The sequence below is a fragment of the Alligator mississippiensis genome, chromosome 4, assembly GCF_030867095.1.
Source record: "Alligator mississippiensis isolate rAllMis1 chromosome 4, rAllMis1, whole genome shotgun sequence".
Lineage (NCBI taxonomy): Eukaryota > Metazoa > Chordata > Crocodylia > Alligatoridae > Alligator > Alligator mississippiensis.
Genome location: NC_081827.1, coordinates 140576129 through 140595331, shown reverse-complemented (window position 1 = coordinate 140595331; position 19203 = coordinate 140576129). Strand labels below are relative to the sequence as shown.

The window sequence follows — 19203 nt, the reverse complement described above, 5'->3', positions numbered from 1 at the left end:
GGGAGCCATTCAGTGATAGTCAAGTGTCTTGATACCTTTCTGACTTTTCTTTTTTTAAACTGGAACTCACTGATATATAGACAGGCAATGGTAGGAAACACTCTTGGAGTTAACTTCCCCAAAGAAGGGTATTGTTACAGCAATTACTGTGCCTGTGTTGTGATGGTCTGCTGTGCCTGCTATCTTTTATTTATTAGCACTTGCATAGAATTAAAAAGAGAGAGCACACAGAGGGCAAACAAGGTGTTGACATTTTAACCTTAAAAGGGAGTGCATTTTAATTTGAAAACCTGCGCTAACTTCAGAATTACTCCCTGAGGGACTTGAAGAGCTTCAAACTGAAAGCCTGCATGTTCCCCAAAATATTCAAAGATTAGTGTGGGAATAAGGGCTCAATCTGGCAACCTTTATTCTTGCAAACTGAATTCCCACCTGGAGTCACTCACCTGAAATTTGTGTGTGAGGATCTACTACACCCATGCCTAAGGGCTTGCCCCTTAACTATTTACTTTGGGATCAAGTGAAGCTATTCACTATAAATACACATTTGTTAAATATTTCCTTCCATTTTTCATTACTAAATTATTTGTGAACAAGCAGGATTTCTACAAGTGTATTATAGAATCATAGAAAAATAGGGCTGGAGGTCATCTGATCCAACTCCCTGCTTTGTCTAAGCGATCCCAGACAAACATTTGTCTAACTTACTCTTAAAAAACATTCAAGGATAGAGATTCCTCCACCCCTTCCCCAGGGATTCTTTCTAGTGCTTAGCCACTCGTAGAGTTAAAAGTTCTTCCTAATATCCAACCTATATTTTGCTTGGTGCAATTAAAGACTTCTACTTCTTGACCTGTTACCTGCACTCACAGAGATGAGTCTCTCATCATGTCCTTTCATGTATTAAAGGACTTATCCAATCCAATTCAGTTTTCTCTTCTCTGAATTAAAATATCCCAATCCTTCTAAGCTTCTATTTTTTTTTTTAAAAGGTCATCTTTTTTACACCTCTAATCATTTTTGTTGCTCCCCACTGGACTCTTTCTATTTTGACCATATCTTTCTTGAAGAACCCCAAACTGGACAGAGAGTGTAACAGAAAGCCCCCTTTGTACATTTTCCTTCCAGACATGGATATAACAGAAGCCCCTTCTTGCCTGCAACATGCCTCCCCCCCTCCCCGCCATTTTGTGCATTTCTTTTCCAAGTACTGGCAGAGAGCTAGCACACACATTGCATGGGTGTGGCAAGACTCAGAGCCAGCCAGAAAGCTGAAGTGGCTTTCTGTAGGAGAAACCTAGAAACTATGTCTACATATCAATTAAGCTCAGTGTCACTAAAAAAACCCAAAATAACTAAAATATCCACTGCAAAGACTGTAAATATATCCTGTGCTAACCTAACTCACTTACTGTCCCCAGTAGCCTTTGATCCTCACTACCTCACATTGCATTTTTATATATTTCTCACAGTGCAATTTCATATTTCATTTGTCATCTGTACCATGGCATTGTGTTTCATATTTGATACTTTTAAACTCCTAAGGAATGTACTCCCTGTAGAATGAAGTTACACCCTGGACCATTGTTAAACCTGCATTGAAATTGTAATTGTAAAGTGATAAATCTGTTGAGTGAATGCAAGTGAATGATGATCATCAGTAGACAATAGCCTAGCCAAAGGAACTCCATTTTAAGTTAATCAAGCTAAAGAACCGATTCCTGGAACTTGAGCACTCACCCTATAGACTATTCCTCTAACCCACAACAATACAGCCATTAAGTCAATAAGTCAAGGGTGGACTCCTGAAACTTCAGGTACCAGCAGGCAGAGACCCCTGTGACTAACAGCTGTCAGGTACTACTACCCACGTGGGACAGCGCCCTCCAGATTGGGTAGCCAAGATGATGTTGGGGGATTACACAAGTCTGCCAGAAAGGAATGAGAGGCAGTGAAGCATGACCCTCAGTGGTGCCCTCTCATCCAGCACCTGACCTACCGAGATAGGAAAACAAGCAGGCGGCCCCCTTCTGGAGAAGATATCACCTTGAAGGAAGCTGACCATCAACAGCAGACTACAGGGCCTTGGATAGGTAGATATACTTAAACCAGTGCTCACAATCACTACAGCAGCCACTACACACTATACTACATGGGTTTTAATGAGTGAGTGCATGTATGTGTGTGTGTGTGTGTGTGTGCACGCGTGCGCGCACGCGCATGCTAAGGTGACCAGTACCACCCATAACTCAAAGTTTGCATTTATGATTTTATTGGTAACTTCACATCCCATCCAATAAACTAGAATTTATTATGATCCTGTGAGTTGGTCCTTTGTACCCAACAACAGTACACCAGGTGAAGCCACACCCAAGCCAAAAAGAGGGAAGGCATCACCTGCTTCTACCTGAAAACAACACTCCTACTAATACCACCCAGAATGCTATTGGTGCTTTTTTTTTTGCTTTTTTTTTTTTTTTTTTTTTTTTACAGCAAGAGCACACTGTTGACTCAGATTCAGCTTGCAGCCCACCATATTCTCTAGGTCCTTTTCCATTGTACTGCAACCTTCTGAGTCGTCATTCCCTATTCTGTATTTGTGCATACAGCCGTTCCATCTTAAGTGCAGGACTTGACATTTGTCCTTACTTAATTTTGTTTACTTAATTTCTGATCATTTCTCCAGTTTTCCAGGGTCATTCTGAATTCTAATCAGTGCTCTAAAGTGTCTGCAATTCCACCTACCTTGGTATCATCTGCAAGTTTGCTAACTGTGCACTCATTCCCATCTTCCAGACCATTAATGTTAAATAGCACCAGACCCAGAACATGCCCCTGGGGAACCTTATTTGGTATGTCCTTCCAATTATATATTGATCCATTGGTAACTATTCTTTTGAGCATGACAAACCAATCAATTATATATCCACCTTACAAAAATTTTGTTTAGACTTCATTTCCTTGACTTACTGATGAGAATTACATGGGGGACAGTGCCAAAAGCCTGGCTAAAATTGAGGTATATCACCATCCATTGCTCTCCCCTCCCTAATAACAAAGTCCATCACCTTATAGTAAAAATAAATCAGGTTGGTCAAGCATGACTTGCTCTTGACAAGTCCTCACTGGCTGTTCCTGATCACCTCATTAACCTCTACACAGCTAGAAATGAATTCCTTGATGACATTCCCCATGGTCCTTCAGGGCATTGAGGTCATATTGACTGGTCTGCAAGTCCCCAAATCCACTTTCTCCTCTTTCTTAAAGATGGGCGCTTTATTCACAGTCTTTTTCAGTCATCCAAAACCTCACGCAAACTCTAGGAGTTCTCAGAAAGAATAGCTAATGGCTCTGAAATTACCTCAGCCAAATCAGTACAGGCAACCCTCACTGAATGCTGTTTTGCTTAGTGCTATTTCACTATAACACTCATTTTAAATTGATACCCGATTTCACTTAGCACTCAGCACGTTTTGTTATAACACTCGCGGTCACCATCTTGGGTCATTAAAAACAATTGCGGTCACCATCTTGGGCCATCAAATACTTTTGGTTTCACTTAAAGCTCTTTTGGCTTAACGCTTGTTTTTTCAGAAACCAATTAAGAGCACTAGGCGGGGGTTGCCTGTACTCTAGGATAAAACTCAACGTTCTCTGCTGATTTGAAAACATCCAGTTTCTCAAAATAATTTCTAATTTGTCCTTTTGCTATACACTAAGATAATTACCTCTTCCCCTATCCTTGCCACCTGGTAGCTGACCTTATCTGTGAAGACTGAAGTAAAAAATGCATTAAATATTTCAGCTTTCTCTGCATCATCCTTATTAGATTACTCTCTGCATTTATTAAGGGACTTAATCCTTCCTTGGTCTTCCTCTTACTTCTGATATACTTGTAGAACAGGTTTGGGGGTTGTTTTTTGTTTTATTATTGTTGTCTTTTACATCCCCCTCTATACCTACGTCTCGGTATGTGCTGTGCCCTTCCTGAGTCTGTCCCTGCATGCCTGTGTGACACTGTAGGGAAGTGAGGGGTGGATGATGAAGGCACCATCTCTAGGCATCCACTTAAAGAGGATGCAAGAATAGCATCTCTGCCACCATTTCTTGCCCTCCAACCACCATTGCCACAGCCAGCCCAACCTCTGCCGCTCCTGGTAGCTATTCCTCTGAAAAAATGCAAAACATGGCTGTTCATATAGAAGTTTGCACCCTGTGAAGTTGCAAAAGAAAGATATCTGCAGCTTAAGTACTTACATGTTTCACAGCAGGTATTGTCAATTTTTGCAATTTTGCCCTAAGAGAGAACATATGTTTCAGTTTAGAGGCAAAAAATAGCTGCACACACGCACCCAAAAATATCCAAAGAATGACATTCCTTTTCTAAGTTACAAATTCTGTATTATGAGTCTGCAACAAAACTTCTTTTCCTATAATTTTGCTTCATTAAACTGAAAGAATATTTAAAAGCTGTGCATCTGTCCACATGGCCAACTGATATTACTTTTGGGGTATAATTATCACCTTGAATGCCATTAGCTACACAAACCAACTTTTATCACTCAAAGCCACAGCTCCCTTGTTTTCCTGAAAAATATTGTTCTTGCTTACTTAAAAGCAGCCTTTTGAAATAAACTGACTTTTCCCAATACCCATTTTTCTGCAATATTAAAACCTTTGTAAAACCCGCTGCTTTTTCTCTGTTCTTGTATGGGCATAATTTCACTTATTTGCAGTTATTCATTCTTGATTTACACCAAGATGACCAGGCACCATCCAGTCCATAACAATAATTGTGATCATCAGCAGGCCATGATAACATGATGAAACACAATGCTGAACTATTTAAACAGGTGTAACATTCAAAGACCTAGATTACTCCTGATTTTCTAAGTAATGCATGAAGATTTTCAGAACTCTATCCACCTTTCATGTGTGTGACAAATCCACTTATAGTTGGGTTTATGTTCTTCCCACCCCGTGCAATTCTAGAAGAAATATTCACAGATAGACAAAACTCCTCTGGATCAGCATGTGTTGGAGCAGCAAATGCTTCACCCTTTAAAAAAAAACTCTGTCTGCACTCCACTTTCCAGCCCTGGATTGTTGCTGCAGAACTGGGGAGGGGAAAGGGGGTACTAACATCTATCAATGCTATTAATCTATAGGTACTGCTTTAAGGAAGTGCAAACACCAGGATAGTTCCCTGTGCAAGGAGGAGGACTAATGACATCTTTTTACCTCCTTCACACAATGTTGCTACAAGTGCCAGAATCTGCCTTTAGATTTCATACACACATTTACATTAGTGAGCGGTGATGCTTAGAGACTGGAGATTCAGTTCAACTGAAACTCCAAAAGCTCAGATGCATATTCACAACTCCTTGCTCTGGGAGCTGGAGGGAAAATATCTTCTTTTAGGTATTGGCTGGCTTTAAATGGGCTTTGCATTGGACCACAATTCCACATGAAACTAGGATATGCTGAAGCATGTGAAATTTATTAGATAACAAAGAAAATTAATTGGTTTTCTGAAACTAAGAGAAAATACATATTCTGCTTAGCTGAGGCATCACATGGTATTTGGGGTTTCTCAACCCTACTGCACATATGATACTTATGTACAGATCCATAAATAAGACAGAGATTACTAAGAAATGCACAAATTGGGCCCATTTCACTACTTACTCCTTCAGCCAAGCATCTCCTGGAATCAAATGGAGGGCAACCAGTGATTCTCCTTTCCCAGATAAATTCTTGTTTTTCATTCACTTTGCAGACATGACTGTCACAGCCATCTTGCACTGTCTCATTTGGCTGTAAAGATTTAAGAGTTGTTAGCTTAAGCACAAAAATCACCCCTAGGAGATCAACATTTTTAGGGAGCTATAAAATGCAACTGTATTACTCATTTATTCTTTAACTGAATGGCAATTCAATTAATATGCCTCTATAGTGAAAGTAATGTTAGAATCATTGTGCTGATAAACCCATTACTCCTGGTTTTCCTATCCCTTCCCTTGTTCTAGAATGATTTCTGATTGCTGAATGCCTTTCAGCAAGAAACAAGATTTTAGTTTTTTTCAGTAAAATATTAGATGCTGGTCCAAATACTAGGAGTTTCAAAGAACTTAAAGTAGTATAAATCTGGTGTTTTGCGCTAAATCCACCCCCAAAGACAAACAAGACAGGAACAAATTAATATCCAATACAACACAAGGAATAACGGCCATAAGGTGACGGAGAGTAGATTCAGGCTAGATATCAGGAGGCACTACTTCACAGTCAGGGCGGCTAGGATCTGGAACCAACTTCCAAAGGAAGTGGTGCTGGCTCCTACCCTGGGGGTCTTTAAAAGGAGGCTAGACAGACACCTTGCTGGGGTCGTTTGACCCCAGTACTCTTTCCTGCCATGGCAGGGGGTCGGACTTGATGATCTGCTCAGGTCCCTTCCGACCCTACCAACTATGAAACAACACACAAATACAACCCCCCCCCCCCCAAAAAAAAACAAAACAAAACAAAAAAAACACTTTTGCTGGGTTGGTGTTTAGTTATAGTTAGGACCCAGTGCTCATTCATTTGATTAAGTGACCAACAACTTTTTGAAATAGACCTTGGGTCCTTCTTAAAGCATCATAGAAGACATACTCGTTAAAAAGAAATATCCATTGTGCCTCAGAAAGCAGCATATTCCTACTTCCTTTCATCCATTTCAGGTCTAATTTTTGGTCTTATAAGAATTCCTCCCCCCCCCCGAAAACCATGTTAAATATCCATATATATGTTTTCCTCAAAAGATGGAAGCACATGCTACAACCCAAGGGCGGCCAAGCCCCATGGTCCTTGCTCAGGTTTTTACCCCGTCCTTATTCAGACAAATTTCTCTTTGAAGTTAATGGGATATTTTTCCCCAAGTAAAGACAGAGCGACATCAGGTTTTGGCATTTAATGAGGATGACAAATGCCTGCCGTCTTGCAAGCATGTGATCTGACATACATGTTGACAGAGCTATATAAATAAGCAATTAAAACTAGAGGCTCTCACGGAAATAGTGGTGTGTTTACCAAAGATTTCCATGTCTTGTACTGAAGAGAAGCAAGGAATATGGGCACCACATGCCTCAGATGAAAGTTCCCATGTCATTAACAGTCAGCCAACAAAATGAGTGCGCTTCATACTGACCTGCAAATACATGATTCTTCCATTTCTCAGCCGGATGGCACATGAAATTTGTGCACACCTCCCACAGCAGGAGCCACTGATTTCTTCCATCCGATAACTCTGTAATTGAAGGTAATTCATATTGGCATTTTTTTCTGATTCTCTGGATATACCTATCTGCCTCCTAAGATAAAGTAAATCTAAACTTGATTAAAATTCATGGGTTGGTCCTGTCTAATTTGGTTTTTATAAAGCTTGACATTACGATGTCTTGTGGTATCATTGTGTTGTAAGATATGTGAATGTTACTAGCCCTGTGACGCCTCACCCCGTGTCCATTACGTTTATGGCAAATTTCCCATTGCCTTTTAATAAAGCAGGACGAGGGTCATAGAACACTAATGATTATGGAAAAAAGCAAAATGCACTAATATGCTGCAAGTGCTATAAGAACTTCAGAAGTCATCACGTATATGAACTTATCATTCAAGCTAATGCATTATGTTGTGCAAATTGTGGAAGATCTCAGAGGTCCACGCAGGGAAAAAGGAGAAGAAGTAGCTGGGGGGTACTAGGCATGAAGATATGGTAAGAGGAACAGAAAGCAAGCAAGAGAAGGGGACAAATAGAGGGTTGTTCAATGTGTGGCCCATGTAATCAGCCTGCAGGTCTCCCCAAATATCTGGAAAATTGGTAGTAGGAGAACAGTGGCAGTTAACACTGCCACCACTCCCATGATGCCAAATTTCCAAGTCTCACATGGCTGAATTGACCCTGGCCGAGCCAGTCCGAGGCTAAGGAATCACATCCTGTTCCTGTGTCACTGTATTGAGTCAAGGCCTGGTCCATTGGGCAGCAATGGCCTGGCCAGGGCCGATTCCAGCTGCATGGTGTTGATCCAACCATGCAGAAATGGCCTGGCCAGGGTTGATGCAATGTGGAACAGCAAAAAGGTATGGCTGTGTGGAGGCCTGGCTGAGCTGCAAGCCACAGTAGGGGCAGATCAAACTGGAGGGAGCTCCAGGAGGTAGCATTCCCTGCTCCCTACAATGAAGAGGCTTGGCTCTGCTTACAAGCCACAAGTCAGCTGGTAAACCCATAGTGTTTTAGACCTCACTACAGTGAAACTTGATATATTTTCTGGTAGCGAGGATTTAGATGATATTCAGAATATGTCTTCATACAGCACCATACTCAACCCTGTCTCAGCAAATCTTTGAGGAAAGGGAGAGGTAGATCCCAAAGTCTCTGAAATAGAGCCACGTACACTGGGAGAGGTAGCCAAGGGGCCCCGCAGAGTTAATCTGGAAGGTTCTTACATTTCATCATTTTGGATAGGGAGGGATTTAAATCTAATAAACAAACACACACACATTCCCACTCACCTTTGGACAGGGTGCACAGGAAAATTTTCTACATTCAAGTCTGTACTGGCGAAACTGTCCTCTTTGCGTGGTGCATTCACACGTCGTGCATAAATCCACCATCAAGCGCTTCCCTACCTGAAACATCAGATGCTGTTAGCAATGTTCAGTGACCATTTCTTTAATGAGTGAATTCAGTTTCGAGGGAATTTGTGCTGGCTGTATTAGGAAGGAAAGCCCTCCAGGGACTCCTTGATGGTCAGACCCACCTTGAGATACAGCAAAAATGTGGCAAGTATCCTGCAAGGTGTAAAAGTCTGAAATGGTTAAAAATGGATTGCAACTGCCCTCTATTCAGTGGCTCCTCAGTCAAAGTGAAGGTTCCTGAGTGACTTGGAAGTTGATACGGTAGGGAAGAAATGTAAGAGAATAGATTAAATGGTTATGCATGGAAATGCAAGAAAAAGGAATCATATCTAGCTGTGCCTGTTCATGCGTTAGCTTGTGATTGGATGGTTCAAAGACTAATGTATGTGAGGGGTGTCAAACATCTGGCCTGGGGGCAACATCTGGCCTGTAGAACCATTGCATCAAGCCCCCCATAGTCCAGCGGGCTAACAGAAGTTAGGGAGCATGGCTTGCTGCAGAATTTGGGGTCCCTGGACTACAATGGACATGGCTGTGGTGACACCCCCCAGGCCCATGCTACTATTTGAAGGCAGTCCTGTGCTGCCCCCACCCCCAGCCCTGTTCTGCCCCCCTGGTCCTGGAGCAATGCTACCCCCTGAACATGGCTCCATGCTGCCACCCAAACACAGGACTACCACAGTCATTGCTGGCCTTTCAGCTCCGGGACAAGAAGAACACCTGCAGTCCAGATTCAGCCTGGCGGATCACAAGCTAACACATGGACATATACAATACCCGATGTGTGTTTGACACACCTTATGTATATATAAAGGTGTACGTTTTCAGGAGAGCTTTGGATTTTGTGCACTCTGGCATTTCTCCCCTAGGTCAATTGGGCTAACGAAGTAACTGACAGTGAATAAAAGCTATTTGATTTTATTTGTTTTTTACTGACTGATGAACCTGTGGCAGCAGGATGGGAAGAAGTGTCCGTGGAAGTTGCAACCATCTCACGCATTATATGTGGCCCTACCATTCTGGACTAAGGCAAGAAACACAAAACCCTTTGTCTCTGCAGGGACGGAGACCCAACTTCCATTTCTGTATCACCACACAGCCACAACAGGATGAGGATAAGTCTCAGAGAGTCATTCCAAGGTAAGTTCTCTATCTGCAGCTATCCTCCACTCACCCTGCCCTCAGATTCTCCAGCATCATGGGAGAGAGGACAAACACTAGTGAGAGAAACTGCTCCTCAAGTGGAAGGACAACATTGACACAAATAGATATAAATTGACTAGGAGTGACTTTAAGCTGGAAGTTAGAAGGTTACTTGGATCAGCCTCTCTCTCAAATATGTGAGGAGGAAGAAAAACCTGTTTAAGATGTGGTTTGAGTATTTTAGGAAAGGGGCATGGCAGAGCTGAATTATCCTAAGCACCAGTTACACCATGAAGCAGGGTCCCCAACTAAGTACAGCTGGCCCCCGCGAGGAACTTGACATTGAGCACTGGTAGCAATAGCAGCTGATTCCTCCTCTTGTTTTGTGAAGCAGAAGGAGAGTTGCCCCCTAGCCTCTAACCCTCTAGGAGCTCTCGCCCCGCCCCCTCCCCCAGCCCCCCGGCCTCAGAAGATAGGAGGAAGCCATCACCACTGCTAGTGCACTGTGAAAGAAGGGATATGTAAAAATAGTATGGCTCATCTGCAGGCCCCTTGGTCCTTTACCTTGACCTTGAATTATATAATGAGGTTGCCTGTGACAGCAGGGGACTGGTCCCAGTGACCCACAGGATCCCTTCCAGAGCTGCATTACTATCATGGTTTGCCAACTCAGACTTGAGTCTTGGCACAGAACCCTTTTCCCTTCTTATTTTAACCTTTTATAGTGATATGTTCATGCTCATTACTCTGCGAGGCTAATAGCACTTGAAGGATCCAGGCACGAAGCCACCCTCATAACTTTTCCGTGTGGGAGAGGAAGTGTCATGTGACAAATGCTAGTCTCCTTGATTAGTCTCAACTCTGGAAGATACTCAGATATCTCAGTGATAGTGCTAGTAAGAAGAGCCTCAGCAGACTGCACAGACCTAAAAATATAATCCATTTCACCACTGCTGCTCTGCCTCCTTTTATGTTTGGGGTGGGGGGGGAAACACCTGCCAATGACACCACTTTCTATGATCCATTTGAGATTCAAAGTAGTTATTTTGTGCCATTTATTCCCATTGTTATATTTGACTAAGACCTCTGGATTTTATTGCCTCAGTAGCACCAGGCATTTGCATCACTTTTGGCAGGAAGGAAACCACTATAAAGTTTAGTATGCAGAGAATAACATATTAAAATTAACATTCCCCGTAGGAGATCATAAAATTGACAAAATTCTAACCTGCTGGGAATTCCATTTTTCAGTAGAAAATAGCAACAAGTTAAACTTTTGCTACAATCACTATTACTTTGGAAACAATGTTGAAGGTTACATTTACAAGATAGAACTGAGTCTTCATATATGTATATTTGCCTCCAAATGGTTGGGATGTTGCTGTCATGATCCAAATTTTGCAATATAAGCACCATCTGTAATATTTATACAATTTTCTTCAGGGATCAGCATAGTAAAGGGCCCTGACAGTACATTTCTGTCAGCAAACACAGCTTACTGCAAGATAACCAAGTAAAATCATGAAATGATTTATCTGTTCCATTTGTATATTGCACCTATGTGATATTCTCTAAACACAATAAAACATCAACATCTGCTAGCCTTGAGTTAGCCAATGCAACCAAAATAATCTCCACAAAGTCAGAAACCACTTTAGTCTCCTTCAAGCATGCCACTCAGTAAAAGCCTGGGAAAACAGATGAGTGTTACAGCTAATTCCATTTGGTAAATACAGCCACCTGCTTGGAAGTCTGCAGTAAAGCCTGCAACATTGTTTCGAACAGTGGAGTCAGTGCAATAGAGCAAGTTACTGGAGTATAATACTGGTAACCAGATACAAAGCCGAAATGTAAAGGGATTAAGGCCATAATAATCTAACAGAACTGTAGTAAAAGAGTCTAAACTTGGAACCATTCACTGAATGAATTGATGCAGGAAAGCTTTCCCTTGATATAAAATGAAACATGAAGCCTATTTTTTAATGGGTGGTTGTACTCCCAGAATAAAATTTTGAAATCCAGGAAGTATACACTCATGGGAATACCCGAACTTGACTCCTAACTCAGATTTTGGAACAATCCCAGAAGACTGTAACCCCCCAAAAGTGTGTTCCAAGGAGGGCTGGGTGGATTTTGGGGAGGGGGGGGTTGGGTTTTTTTTTTGTTTTGCTTTTTTGGAAGAATAAGCAATTGCTGCAAAATGCAGTTTTGTGCCATTTGAAACCATTCATGAATTTGGGGTCAAATTCTAGTATCTCACAAAGACAACAAAAAACAAAATGTAAACGGTTTATCTCAAGTTTCAAAACCAAACAGTTGGATCTTTCCTTTCAAAATAACGTCATTCTCAAATTTGCCTAAATGCAATATTTTTAAAAGGGTTGAAAAAAACACTTTGTTCTAGATCAAAACTTCTTTGTTTTCTTCATTTTTTGCCAAGTAGAATAAATCGTTTTAGGTTAGTCCAAGACGAGACAAGACTGTCCAACTTTTTTGGCCCCACAAGCCAGATCCAGACCATGAGCTTCTTACAGGCCAGACAACCCATCTCTAGTAATGGGGCAGCAGCTTGGCAATGCAACTGCCAGAGCTGCTGTGTTGGCATGGCTGTAGTACTCAGGGGGTGAATGCCACTGCTGCTTGCCTCCCCTTTTACCTTGAGTGACCCGCAGCAAGTTGAGGTGCAGGGTGGGGTGTCCACCTCCTGGATTCCATAGCCACACCAATGCAGCAGCTCCAGCAGCTGTGCCAACAAGCCGTACAGGTGCAATTTAACTCTGAAGCTGTAAAAGGATGGCAGGGGGTGGTATGGACAGTGTTACATGAATTCTCATGCAAAACAGTACTATCTGCTCTCCAGAGGATCAGTGGAAAATCTATGCAATATGGAAGTCTCACTTAAGATCTTCTCATTCTCCTTTACGCTGAACTGAAAATGATATCTGATAAAATTTTTGGTCAACTGAAACATTTAGGGAAACCATGTTGATTACTACAAATTGTTTCTATGGGGGGCAGGAGGGGAGGAACTGGAAAAAACATTCAGAAAAACATTTCATTTCAACATTTGCAACACGAACCTTCTGATTTTCTGAAGGGAAACAGTATTTTGTCTCAAAGTTTACTTAGAGTTTAGTTTTATTTATTTTAAAATTCCTCCGGGTCAAATAAAACTATCTGTTCAACCCAAAGGAATTATTCAGCTTTTCACATTGCCAAAAAATAAAAAAAATGAGAGAAGGAAAAAGTGTTGGTTTTGAGTCAACCCAAAATAGAAAATACTCTCTTTTTGTTTTGTTTTCCCCCCTTTGGTCAATGAACCCAAAATACCAGTTTTTCACAGACCTTTAGTACTCAGGTGCAGTCTAGCAATATCAGGCTGATGGAAATGTATCATTTAGTTGCAGGACAGAAGGTTGGTGGGTATCCCAGTGAGAATGAGAAGGCATGAGAGTGTAGTGATCATGCTAGATAATACATGTCAGGAGTAGGGTCTGTATTGACTATTATGACCAGTTTTGGACAGAGTATCCTTATAGAAATACTGACTTCATTTTTCTCACACACAAAATGTACCTTTTCCCTAAAAATCTGCCTTCCAAAATTGGGGTGTATGTATTAAGTGGGGAAGCTGTTTTCTTTGTTGGAAAAGCAGCAAGCTTGGAGACAGACATGCCATGCAGCTGCTAAGAGGGTTGCCGCTTCTCTCTGGCCACAGCAATCTAAGGGACGGAGTCCTCATCACCCCTCATACACACACAGTTATTGTCTAAGTGTCCTAGCTTGTGCCTGAAGCAGAAAGGGACCTGCTGGTAATATGCTGATGAGGCTTTTGATGTGTAACCAACACTTAATTTTTCCTGGAACTTATGTAAAGAACTACTTACAGTAAATAACTAACAGTCTTATTACTACTGCCCTTTCAAGGCTCTGGGATCTAACATTGTGCCACACCAGGAAATTTCTGCTTCCTGCTAGCTCACCAGACTGTTTCCTGGGATGCTACACTTCCTGAACACCCTTTGTTCCCCGGAGTCTTACACTATGTCAGACAATCAGCCATGACTCACCTGGCAGAGGAAATACCATGACCACGATGGTGGCAGGGGAAATACCCTGACTGAAGTAATGCCATTAAAATGGCACTGTGTAGTGGAGGGTTGCACCCTTGTCTGCTTGCAGACAGGACTCCCTATGACAGCGTCATAGTTAGCTTCCCACTGGCCAGATTCTAGTGGGAGGAACAAGACTACACGCCAACTTTATGGAAATGGGAAACTACTCCCTAGCTTGCTCCTGTGGCCATATGGCTGAAGGCAACTGAAACTCAGGGGCATCCGAGCCCCTAGCTTCCAGGCTTGGGCCTGCATGTAGAATACCTGCCAAAGGATCTGGAAGCATCTGACACCCCAGGCGGGGATGGAGGGTGTTTGCCGGTAGTAGGGCCACATATGGTTCTTGAATGACTCACGGATTTAGAATTGATTTGGCTGATTTGACTTGGGACATAAACACTTCTCTTTAAAATTGTTTTAAAAAAATTAAAAATCCTTTTTTTCTACATTCTGCCATCCAAAAACAAGGGGCACACTTTATTTTACAGCATGTTGTATGTGAGAAAATATGGCATATTATAGACAAAGTAAACAGAGTAATCAAAGAGAAGGAGGGCAGTACAGCCCTGAAACTTTAAAACTCATCTCCCAGTGCTCTGACAGAAATTAATTGTTCCCTATGTATTTCAGTTGGTAGGAAAGGAAAGCCCTTATACCAGTAAGAGCCAATATTTTTGGCAGATATGCCACACATTAAGCCCTGGACCTTCCTGAGCGACATTCTGATTCCCTTTCCCTGCCTGATCTGCTGCTCTGCTTTCTCCTTCCTGCCTTATCTGCCACTATGCTGCCTGTCCCCTCCCAGATATGCCGTGCACCACGCACAGAGCCTACCCATGCCACCTGTGGCATGTGTACCACAGGTTGGCCACCTCTGCTTTACACAAAAAGAAGGATGTTATGATGACAGGGATGTAGCTTTGATAAGATGGAAAGTTTATGCCTACATAACATGGAAAGAAGACACTGGCTAGGGGTCTCACTGTAGCTTGCAGTAAGTACTTGAAAAAACCATTGAGAATGGAATTAAGCTACATTTTAAATAAGCAGCAGATAGAAATGTGGACACCCTTGAATTTAGAAATTAAAACCTAGATTAACTATAGAGATGGGCTGCTTTCTTTCGAGGGTGCTGAGCATAGCTGAAATTCTCCAACACTAGAGGTAATGCCAGAACATGGATTTAAGAAAACAATGGACAATTGCTAGGATGCCCCGAAGGTAAGATCAGATATTTAGATATAATCATTCCCACTGCCATGTTCAGCATTAAACTATCTGTTAGCAGAGGGTAGAAGAGGAATTTTCTCTCAGGGCATGTTGGCAGAGATCTGGAAGGGAGCATGGGGGCAGTGAGAGGCACAGGTCCACTTCCTCTGCTAATAGTCAAAGAGATTTAATGAAAGCTTGTTTCCACCTGCTTTAACCTCTGGGTAGGTTAGGAACATTTCTCCTTCCTCTGGAATAAACACCATTTCTCTCTTTGCATGTTCCTCCTAAGCAGTTTGCTGTGATAAAACGTAATCACTATAGTATCTGAGACCCTCTCCCAACATCCTTCATTCTTCTCCCCCTTTCACAGACTGGGAACTGAGGCTCAAAGACAACACAGGGAAGCAGTGACAGAGCCAGTAACTGGGCCCCAATCTCAGGCCAGTGTTTCAACTACATGACACCTCTTTTAGCACTGCAGTTCTGAGAAGACAAGTTGGTGCCTGGTATCTACAGTCTGGTTGATTTATCCTATACAAATGCTCTTCACAATGTTGAAATAGTTTACATGCACTTGATACCAGAAGAAAGTTCTCTTACCCCAATAATAGTGCCATTCAAAACACAACCCTTCACAGGTTCTGGAAAAGAAAACATATCAATGCTATAAAAGCAGCAAAATGTTTTATAACCCATGGGTCCCATCTTGGCTTGGTTTATAGAAGAAACCCCACTGATGTTAATGGGAGCTATCCTCAGTATGAAACTGCAAAATTCACCCCTGCCCATGGACAGATCCAGGATTTCAGAAAGGTGGATGCAGGAACAGCAATTTGTACTGTAAGGTTGGCTACATCCCAGCTCCCAGCCTCCCTTCCCAGCAGGGTGAGCAGACCACACCACACCACAGGAGCAGCAGCAGGGGGCTTTTTTAAAGTCCCTCCAGCAGTTAAGAATCTCTTCTTCCCACTCCCTTCCCCTCTGTGCTCAGCTGTATGTTCTCTTTCCCCCTTCCAATGCCCCACCTCCACCACCTGGCCACTCTTGCTGCTGTCCCCAGCTGAGCCAGAGGTGGAAAGTGGGGAGCAGGCAAGGGCTACCCCAGCCCTACTTCTGCTGGGCTGCATGTAGAGTCAGGATCTGCTAGAGACAGCAGCAGGCAGGTTCTTCTCCTGTGCCTGTTCCTGGCTGGCAGGGAACGACTGAAGGGGGACCAGGAAGGGTACAGGGACCCACCTGCTGCTGCCAGTGTACTTGGCTGAGCTTGGCTCCATGCAGAGCCCAGCAGGAGCAACCAGGAGCAGCTCTGGCAATCCCCCTTTGCCCTCATGGCTGCCCTCAAGGCAGCTGGCTACAGTGATAGCAATGGGTAGGAAAGGGAGGAGGGAAGGGGAGGTGCTGAGCATAAAGGGAAAAGGAGAGACAAATTATTACTTGCTTCAGGGCCTATACAAAAAGTCCCCAGCTGCTTCTCTCGCTGCATGGTCAACTGAAAGGAGGTGGGTTAGTGCCACTGCACCCACAGGATCCACCCCTGGCCTTACCTATAAAGTATACCTGTAAAATGAGTCTAGCAGTGTGATCCTGAATTTCCCTCCTAAAGCTTTCTTAGCAGCCTGTTGTTTTTTTCAATACATAGTACAATGTGGTTTACCCCTATAGTTCAGGCCTCCTGGTTACAAAAGCTGTTTTAGTATCTATTCTACAAGTTGTACAATCTACCTTTTCTCCTCCTCCTCCCTGGCTCTCACTAATCTCCCTCCTGACCACCGAGGTCCTTTCACTGTGTCCCTTCTTGTAGCCAAGTTAAGAACTAGGAGAGACACGGAGATAATAAAGGTAGCATAGGAAAAGAAAATAATTATATGGCCACCGTAACGAATGAAAACTGAGATTTTCTTCAACTAAAGGGCTGTGCCAACAGTGGTCACAATATGACAGGATAATTTCAAAATGAGGTGCATTTCTACAGCCTGCATCTTGTAAGTAGCTAAAAAGCAGCACAAGAGCAAGTGACAGAATCATAATTCTCTGACGATTCAGTCAGCAGCTCTGAAACCTTACCACAGTAGCATGAGGGACAGCAGTCTATTATCCGGTCACAGCGTAGCTCAGTTCCCACCTGGCAGTCAGGCATGTCCATCTGAGAGCATGACACATTCATTTTCTGGATAAAAACCTCATTGTTCATTCGGACGCATTCATTGACGATGCAAGGCTTGAAAGGGGATCGCCACTTTGTGCCGACCTAAGGGGGAGAGGTTGCCAAGGGTTATGGAGTTGCTGGTTGTGTTTGAACAATGGAGAAAGGAAGAATCACCATAACAAACCCACAACAACAACATACTTCTGCTGTAGGACACAGACCCCAGGCTTTGAACTCCTGGAATTTTCAGCAATGCTTGATACCCTTTGGTTCCACACAGGGTCTCCCAAAACTCTGATCTGGATCATGATACTATAGGACAGATTGCTGAATAGTCTATCAAGTGTAACTGTTAAGGGGGGATGTTACTGCATCAGAAATAAAAGAAGTGGAACCAGATACCGTGTGCAAAAGGGCTGGGTGAGTTGCACCGGATTCAGAATAAGGATATGTCCTAGTTTCTGAAGTGTCCTGTGGGAAAGTCAGGTTTCCAGAGCCCAAAAGAGACTCTGGTAATGTGTTCTACACAAGAAGAGACTGATGAATGGGTCAGGCCCTTGGTCCTGGATACAGGTGGGAGTACATAACACAGGATCAGAGATGATGGGGCTCTCAAGCAAATATTCCTGGGAAGGGTAGAAAGAATCCATGGGTTGTCAGAGGTGAATGCTGGGGGGAAAGGCACTGACATGGGACACCCTAAAATACTCAGCACAAACTGAAACTTTAGAACTGGGGACTCATAAATAGCAAGGACATTGTTAAAATTTTGTTTATACAATACTTAAGAGCTAAAGTACTCAGAAAGGGCCAGTTATTTTCATAGATGTAGCAATGAATGAGTGTAACAGACTTGGAACTTCTCCCCATGACTGCCATGCCATCCACATTAAAAAAAGGCACCAATGGTGAAGGCAGACTCACTGTCATTAGGAGCCATCTCACAGCCTTGGGAAAAGAAAAAAAATGAAATTGCCATTTGTGGTCTTCTCACATTACTCCAGGATGAAGCATGAGAGAGGAAAAGACAGGCTTGATAAAAATGAGATAGAGTTTGAAGGGACACATGGTAAGAACTGGGAGAATGGGAATGGTGCCTGTGAAAGCATCCCTTTGGGGAGTCTTTCTTTGGACTTCTTGGGGAAAAAATGAAAAGGTAATCTCTGCAAGAAAGCCTGGGAGATCTTAACCCATAATGGCAGTGGCTCAAATTCATCCAGGTGCTCAAGCATGTATTTAGACAAAAAGTGACCCTGTGCTAGGAGATGAGGAGGGACAGAGCACCTTGTGAGATATTCTTATGAATTTTCTGTTCAGATGCACCTTGTGACATGAGATATGGTATATTCTTAAAAAAAATAAATGAAGAATCCATAATATGTCATTTGTCACCATTAGAAATGGAAGACCTTGAGCTATTTTAGTTTCTGGCTGCTCTGCTGAGGAAAAAAATCATCTTGTCTCTAAAAGAACATGCAGAAGATAAAGGCTAACCTCCCTGCAAAATTTAAAAGCCTTACAACAGACGTGTCCAACTACCCAGACTCTTGGGCTGAAATGGGATTGCAGGGCTCCTCACAGGCTAGACCCAGACATGGTGGCAGCATCATTGAGCCACAGAGGTTGATGTGACTGTTGCTTGCCCCTTGCCACCAATATACATCCCCAATGAGACCCCAGATTTTGGCAGTGGGCCCTGCCCCCACTTACCCCACTCCCAAATTCCCTGCCCATCTAGAAGCCCCACAGCTCAACCCCTTCATGGCTCTTCAGGCCAAATCCATTTTGTGGGCTATGTTTGACATCCCTGCCTTACATGATATGTCCACATTCAAAATACACTGGAGAAAAAAAAATGAAACATACTCGAAACATGGACATCATTTTACACTACAGCTTCTTCTCTTCACA

The 19203-nt window shown here is 42.8% G+C and overlaps 1 protein-coding gene across 3 annotated transcripts in view; it reads right to left on the bottom strand.

Annotated features, from left to right (window-relative positions):
- Window positions 1-19203, bottom strand: part of VWF (von Willebrand factor) — a 203144-nt gene that overhangs the window by 8631 nt on the left and 175310 nt on the right. For all 3 annotated transcript variants that reach the window (XM_006266925.4, XM_014606374.3, XM_019482200.2), the window contains exons 45-50: window positions 17211-17394; window positions 15747-15787; window positions 8551-8667; window positions 7187-7285; window positions 5689-5817; window positions 4258-4297 (exon numbers count right to left, since the gene is read on the bottom strand). In XM_006266925.4, the coding sequence (XP_006266987.3) occupies window positions 4258-4297; window positions 5689-5817; window positions 7187-7285; window positions 8551-8667; window positions 15747-15787; window positions 17211-17394 (610 nt within the window). The remainder of the gene's footprint in view (window positions 1-4257; window positions 4298-5688; window positions 5818-7186; window positions 7286-8550; window positions 8668-15746; window positions 15788-17210; window positions 17395-19203) is intronic.